We start from the raw sequence: 7,643 nt of genomic DNA on the forward strand, positions 1-7,643 counted from the left end.
TAGTTCATGACCAGTTTGGATGTACATTTTATACATGTTTTATATAACAAACAGTAACGTATCTTTCGAAACATAAACTATACAAATTAATATGTGAGTGAAAATATTATGTATATATATAAAATATATATATGGTTATATATATATATATATATATATATATATATATATATATATATATATATATATATAGGGCTAGTAAAACCATGTGTAATAATAATGGCAGCCAAAAGTTATTATAAAAAAAATGTTTAATGTCACCAAGAGAACATTTATTTGATCAAAATACAGCAAAACATTAATATTATCAGCATTAGTAACTGTTTGTTATATAATTTCTTCCAAAACATTTAAGAAAGAACTCTGGGCTGCCAATGCAAATGTAAAAGAAATTTCCATCGAAACAAACGAACAGTAGGACTAAATTAAAACGCAATCGCCTCAGACGAAGCTATTACTTGGGGGATTTGGGACAGCGTCTCTTCATCTGTGTTGTGGACGTCCTCTTCCGCTTGTCCTTCCTCGGCAGGTTCAGGATACAGAGTAGACACGTTCCCGTCCTTCCAGGTCACCACAATTTCTCCGGGCTTCAGTCCCTCTGAGGCCGCGCTGTCGTATGAAGGCTCTTCCCAGCCCCTGTGGCTGTTGTTGGTGGAGATGTGTTCAGATGGGGTGAAATGGCTTTTCTCCTCCTTGACCTCTGCGACCTCATCGGGGACAATGACCTGCAGTTTCTCTGTTTCGGGTTTCGCTTCTGTGAATTTCGAAGCCGCTTTGTATTTGGCTATTTGCTTCCTATTCCTGTATGGGAGGCGGAAATGGAAATTATGTTATACATCCCACGTATCTAATTGTCCTCCCAGGTCTGTCTAACGCTTTAAAAAATAAAGTTAGAACTAAATAGGCTTTATAACTTGAAGCATTTTGGATTTATTCTCCAGAAATGTGCACGGGTGCTATATATGACCCAGGACCCTGCTCATAAACCTATTATAAAAAAAACACTGAAATGTCTAATGACTGGTGCAAAAGAGTCATCGATTGAGTTGTTTTCCACTAGCAGTTTGTTAAATGTTTAACCCAGCCTACTGAGCAGTGACTCGACCCCTGGGTCAAAACAATAACAATAGCTGGGTTTGTCCATATTTTACCCAGCATTTTTAAAGCCGTAAAAATGGAGTTGGAGCTGCACAAGGCAAAAATGCATTAGGGTAAATGTGTTTTGACCCGAAAACATGGATGCGAGGATGCAAAGATCATTTTTGCATCGTTGGGGGTGGTGTTTTAATGCCTCCCGCGCTCAATGGCAGATAATTGTGGAAATGGTATTGTATAGGAAATAGGAACGTATTTAGTTGTTCTCTGCTGAACCTAAATAATGTGCTAGGAGAGTTATTAAAGGTGTATTATTTTACTATAAATCTATAAAAAAAACTTGTGTGCGTCACTAACCTATTAGCCATCATGCCTATGACCAACAGCATGGCACCCATCAGAAGACCCAGAAAAGCAAACGCCAGCATGCCAAACTTCCACGATGTCTCTGTTAAACAAAAGAACAGCATCGAACCGTTCGTGAGCATTAACGTAATGCAAGCGCACGCCTTTTTCACAGCAGCATCCGAGTCCTTCAGGTCATTTCATACGTGGCCAAATGCTGTTATGCACGAACAGGAGATCACAGTAATCGAAGCTTTCCACACTCACGCTCCTCTGTGCGGTAATACCACTGTAAAAACTTCATCTCCGCCTCTGTCATTCTCGGTTTAGGCGGCCCTTCAGCGAAGTCAAACTCATCGTCCTCTGAATCACTTTCTCTTCTGGATCCTGCGAGAATCGGTGAAGAAGGAAAACGCAAGTTCATTGTTGGTACCTTTTTAAAGCGCACTGTGTAAATTTTGTCTAGCGGTGAGATTACGAACTGCAACCAATGGCTAGTTCCCCGCTCACTATACAGGATAATTAATTAATTAATTAAATTATTTGAATATTGATATGCAGTTGCAAATATTATTGCTACTTATGAATCACTGGATCAGTGTTTTATTTGCAAGTACAACATAGTGACAAAACCGGCTCTATTTGTCCTTTAAGGGCTACTGTACAAACATGATGTGACTTTAGGGGTCCAAGGGTGTATGAAGATATAAACAGCTCATTCTAAGTTAATAAAAACATAACGTTTCATCGTGTAAGGTCTTTGTTTCCTCAAACATAATTGCATATATTATACAGAATTTCTGTCAACTGATCCTCCTAAATATTGCGCACTGCACCTTTAAATGAAATCGACCAATCACAGGGGGGAAATGAATCGTTGAATGAGTCGTTTAGGAGTCGTTGAACAAATAAGGTAAACATAAATGCATATTATAGGAAAATGACCCTTGCATGCATGCTACCAAGACCAAAAAATGATATTAATGTTTCTTTTTATCTTCATTCTTTTATGTTTTTGAGCAACAATTTTAGGATTGTTTTAATTTTTAAACGGTAAAATAGATTAGCAAATAAATGCAGCTCTGGGAGTATAGGTCAACCCAGATGAAATGAACAGACACATAATTCGAATACACAAATAATGGTGATTCAAATGATCGGTTGTTTTTGGCTTCTACTCACTCAGTTTATCGTGGCAGATGTTGCCCGCGTCCAGAGACTCCCAGGCGTCGTGTCCGCCGGCGCTCAGCCTGAGTTTTCCTCTCTCTGTGCTCAGTGCCAGAGAGTTCTGCAGGCCGATGAGCTGTTGAGCTTCGCACTGCCATTTGATGTGTTCCCCAGAATCACACGCGCCCGTCCGGACAGGCCCGGTGTGGACGGCAGAGAGACACCTCCGGGTGCCTGCGTTTACCAGGAACCAGCGGTCCGTCCACGTCCACTGCTGCAGGACAGAGTCCAGACTGCACGCCCTCAGCTCAACAACTCCTTCAGACGAGTCCTCTAGACACAGGCCTTCCTTCGTGCTGTGGAGCGTGAAGCTGGTTGTGCCTTAAAATCAAAAACGGGCTTTTAGCATACTATAGCTAACTTTCTTTATGCATTTTGCATATTATATTTTTGCATTATTAATACTAATTAATACGTCATATGATTAATTAAAACCAGAAATATTGTGATTGCATCACACAAATAATAGAAAAAGAGAATGAATGGTATTTTTGATTTTATTATTCAAACAATATGATTGATTGATTAATTGATTGACTGATTTTTTTTGATTTGGTGAGATTATATGGTCTACAGTTGGGTGAATCTCACAAAAAGGTCACATTTCGCTTCTATTTTAAATGGGAGTAATTTTAAATCATATTTTATTTCAAGTAAAATTAAGCCGGTTTTAGGACCATTGCATTATTTTATTGACAGATGAGCACATGTTCTGATTCTCATTCCTATAAGTTCTTTTTTCAATTACAGTTAAATGTATTGCAATTAAGCACAATGTCCCTGCTTGCTATGATAATTAATATACGGACTTTTTGTGATAATTCCCATTTTGCACAATGGTAATCATCGTTAAATTATTTTTATCGTAGCACTTCATTCTTAATTGTCATAGAATTAATATCACACTTTAAAAAATCCGACTGTATGTTCATATCATATGATACATTTGCGTTTTTAAAAAGCATAGTAAGCTTGAATTATAGAAACCATTGGCAAAAACAAAATCTCAATTATATATTTTCAATATAGATATAGATAAAAGCATATATTAGTGCACCTTTTAGTAGCTTTTGAAAGGGTACCATTCCAGTGATAAATTGATGTTTTCTTTTATATAATGCGTTTGAGAAGCACAGTCTTGCCAGGATTTATTCTCGTATCATTAGACTCACTCGGTTAATTTTAGGAGGTTAAGAGTGTACCGTACCTGGCCACGTGAGGGACAGGCCTAATGTTATCCAATACAGCAGCATCGCTCTTGTAACACAGAGTCTGCTTAAACACAAGACGCAGCGTGAGGTGTTAATACTTTCACACGCGTTAACAATAAGGTTCAGAATCAGCATATCAAGTTCATTGGCATCCTGCTTTCACTTCGGGGAGTTTCTCTCCCACACGTGCGATGTTTGAACACGCCAGCTGGAATAAAGATGCCATGCTGCAATACTTTAAGCTTTCCTAATGAGAGAATGAGATATAATGGCTTGACAAAAACCAGATGTCGAATCCCACCCACCTCAATCTAACGAAGTGTTTGCTTTCCATTTTTGTTGCGTTTTTACCACATTAGTCAAGATATATAAAGCTATATCAAATGATCTATCAAATGATATATAATATTATATACATACATACATATATATATATATATATATATATATATATATATATATATATATATATATATATATATATATATATATATATATATTTATATATGTATGTATATAGTGTATTTTTTTATATTTTTAAAATCTGTCAGTGTATGTCACTTTTGATATAATTGCATTAAATACTTTTTTTTAGATAATTCTAATCTTACTGTACATTTTCCATGCAACTAAATCGCTTTTTCTGTAACACATGCAACGTTTTCCATTAGTCTTACTCATCAAAGTCATGTACAAGATTCAGTTGGACTTTTCATTAAGTTGGTTTAATATAGTTCAAGCTGAAAATAAAAGCCGTTTGTAAAGCCATTTTGATTATACTTAAGATAAGTCATCAATTCAACAGTGTATAAAACAGTTCACAACAATGTTACAGTACAGTATTATTTCAAAATAAGAATTGTTGCAAAAAAAAAAAAAAAAAAAAAGGACGAGATTACATACAGTAATTCTTATCAGCTTTCCTTATCACAAGAATAACCCGACGGTACACTAAGATGGGAGATCTTCTGCGTGATCCATACGGATGCTTATTAAAGCACGCGTGTATGAATTTAACTCACCTGGGGAGCGGAGTTTGAGAGGCAGACGTGGTGAAGGACAGGAAAAGTGACTGCACATGTTGAGAACGCTTAACCGCGGCAGAGAGTTTCCAAAGTTCAGATGGGAGGAGATACACTCATGCAATTCCTTTTGTTTTTACAGTGCACTTCACACTATCAAGAGAGGAAGAGTTAGCAGCTCATATTCTTTGCATAATTAGGTGAAGCTGAAGTTATTGATATATATATATATATATATATATATATATATATATATATATATATATATGTATGTATATACAGTATATATAGATGTTTTTTATATGTACGTTTACAGTAGGGCTGAAATAGGTCATCCAGGAAATGCCGTATTTTAAAGAACTTGAGATAAATACAGGCAATAAACGAATTAGCCCAAGTAAAAGTCATTCTAGACACGTTTATGAATGATTATGTTATGCCAGGCCGTTTTTTGGCTCGGTGTTTGGATAGCCTTGCCTCAGCCTTGTAATGTTAGCGCAGTCGAATACTGATGAGAGGGACACAATCGCTGACCCGTCGGTCAAGAACCCGTCACACGTTCGTATGTTTGCTCGTACAGACAGAGAGGTGGGTTTTATTCCTTTACAACAAGCTCTTGGAGCCTCTAGAGGTGAACGAACTAGGTGTCACTTTCGTCGTTGAAGAGGTGAAGTGATAAAAGCCGCTTGTCAACGGAGTATCACAACACTAAGAATGTTTTCTGTATAGCTAAAAAAGTGGATTTATGGTTAATCAATCTTAAAGTGAAAATGGAATCTCTTGGAGAATTTTTAAGAATCTAGTTTAGGATTGGTTCTAAATTATGACAGAATTTTTTTTTTTAACAATTTTCGGCTGGGGCATGACAGTGACCTTTGACCTTTTATTTGATCCTGGCGCTTTTGTCTGTTATCAAGACATTAGGCACATTAGATTTCAAAATTAAAAGACAATATGTATTTACATCATCCTGCATGGAGTGAACCTTTATCAGTATTATTAAATCGTTTTTTAAATTTAGTTAATGTGAATATTTATGAATGTTTAAATATGTGGTTTGGTTCAGGGGATGGTTGTCTTGTTTTTTTTTTTATAATTTTTGCCACCTACTGGAACATTTGTATAAAGATATGACTAAATGATGACAGCGGTATCTGCCTTTAAAATGTTTATCTAATATCTTAAAAGGTGTTTTTGTAAGAGAAAGAAAACTTGTTGTCTTGACTTCTTTTATTATCATTTTTTTAATTGACATTTTAGCCATTTGTATAAAGATATGACTAAATATATGACATATATATATATATAATATATATATATATATATATATATATATATATATATATATATATATTTTTTTTTTTTTTTTTTTAAATCCAAATGCCATTAAATGATGGAAATCAAACGACTGGATAGCCTATATTTCAATGAGTCCCTAAAGCAAACCAATAACTTTTTAAAAGTAGTTTTTAGTTTTTTAAAGTAATTAACAAACTGCATATTTACAGTGAAAATCGTCAGTTTATATTTCACTTCTTCAGACATATTTTTCAAAAAACAAAGTCACCCGAGCACACTTCTAACGAGATCTGGTACATGCATAAGCACTTTCTTATGCACTAGTCTCCTTTTCAAATGAACGTTAATATGCTGAGCTTTATTTTTCTGATGAGTAATATTCTTCTTCATCATCTCAAGCATCAGCCTCTTCACCAGTCTCAGACGGCCTGCCATACAACTGCTTGTAAGTCCATCATCATCATCATCATTTATTTTTACATTTTTAATTTCAATACTTCTGATTCTTTAACTCTGCAATTCGGTCCAGGGGATTGTTTACAATGTTTTTTAAAGTTTACCCCGCCACCTACTGGAGAATATAGGACACGCTCATGCTGAAGATCCAACATGAAGGAAGTTCTTGTGTTTTTTGAACCTCCCAGAGTAGAGACCTTCAACGGCAATGTGATTGGTAGGCAAGCCAACAAATTGTTCTCTCTTCCTGGTCTGTTAAGGTTGAACCTGAGCACAAGCTGAATCTCATTCCTGAGCCTCACCGAGGTTTCCGCACGGCCTCGGATCAGTCCCTAGCCGAGAACCAGTGCAAGAGCTCGGACAGCAGTTGTTTGGCGCCCACCAAAAACTCAACCTTAGCCGTAATGCTATGGAGATCATGAAGAGGAGGATGTCTGGGGTCACCCCTATAGGGATAGGTGAGATGCAGCTCCGCTAACCAAGTCAAGTCAAGTCAAGTGGCTTTTTATTGTCATTTAAACTAGATATAGCTGTGCAGTACGTAGTGAAATGAGACGACGTTTCTCCAGGACCCGGTGCTACATGAAGTCACACTTACAACACAATACAAAAGAACTCACATATTGACCTAAGACAGTGTCTTAGCCACATAAAGTGCAAAGTGTGCAGACTAGAGCAAACAGTGCAAAGACAAACAGGGACAAGTCACTATTTTCACGTTCTCCGTGCAACAAAACATCTTATATTTGCATCAAAACCAGATAACCTTTGCCACTGACAAGTTTTGCTCTACTGGTCCTCACCAACAACAACCTCTCCACGACTCAGTTCAAGAGCATCCTGAGTTTCGACACGTACACCTAAATCTGCGATCTGTAGTGTCACCTAGCTATTTTAGGCAATACAGAAATCTAGGTTACTGTCCCAGGGGCCTCATTTATAAAATGTTGTGCATTTTATACGAACGTAATCGCGCACAAACGTATTT

At 36.6% G+C, this 7,643-nt stretch overlaps 1 protein-coding gene across 3 annotated transcripts; it reads right to left on the minus strand.

Annotated features, from left to right (window-relative positions):
* Nucleotides 1-153: 153 nt before the first annotated feature.
* Nucleotides 154-5,037, minus strand: si:cabz01068815.1 (solute carrier family 51 subunit beta). 3 transcript variants are annotated; one of them, XM_043245352.1, is made up of 6 exons: nt 4,901-4,936; nt 3,875-3,942; nt 2,623-2,988; nt 1,708-1,827; nt 1,453-1,543; nt 154-801 (listed from the first exon to the last, which is right to left on the minus strand). In XM_043245352.1, the coding sequence occupies exons 2-6, from the start codon at nt 3,918-3,920 to the stop codon at nt 426-428; spliced, it is 999 nt and encodes a 332-aa protein (XP_043101287.1). In that variant the 5' UTR covers nt 3,921-3,942; nt 4,901-4,936; the 3' UTR covers nt 154-425. The 3 variants fall into 3 exon arrangements, with proteins under 3 accessions (XP_043101287.1, XP_043101288.1, XP_043101286.1); XM_043245353.1 differs by lacking the exon at nt 4,901-4,936 and adding an exon at nt 4,782-4,865 and having other exon boundaries at nt 3,875-3,939; XM_043245351.1 differs by having other exon boundaries at nt 155-801; nt 3,875-3,939; nt 4,901-5,037.
* Nucleotides 5,038-7,643: the final 2,606 nt, after the last annotated feature.

This window comes from Puntigrus tetrazona, chromosome 7 (assembly GCF_018831695.1).
Source record: "Puntigrus tetrazona isolate hp1 chromosome 7, ASM1883169v1, whole genome shotgun sequence".
NCBI classification, from domain to species: Eukaryota; Metazoa; Chordata; class Actinopteri; order Cypriniformes; family Cyprinidae; genus Puntigrus; species Puntigrus tetrazona.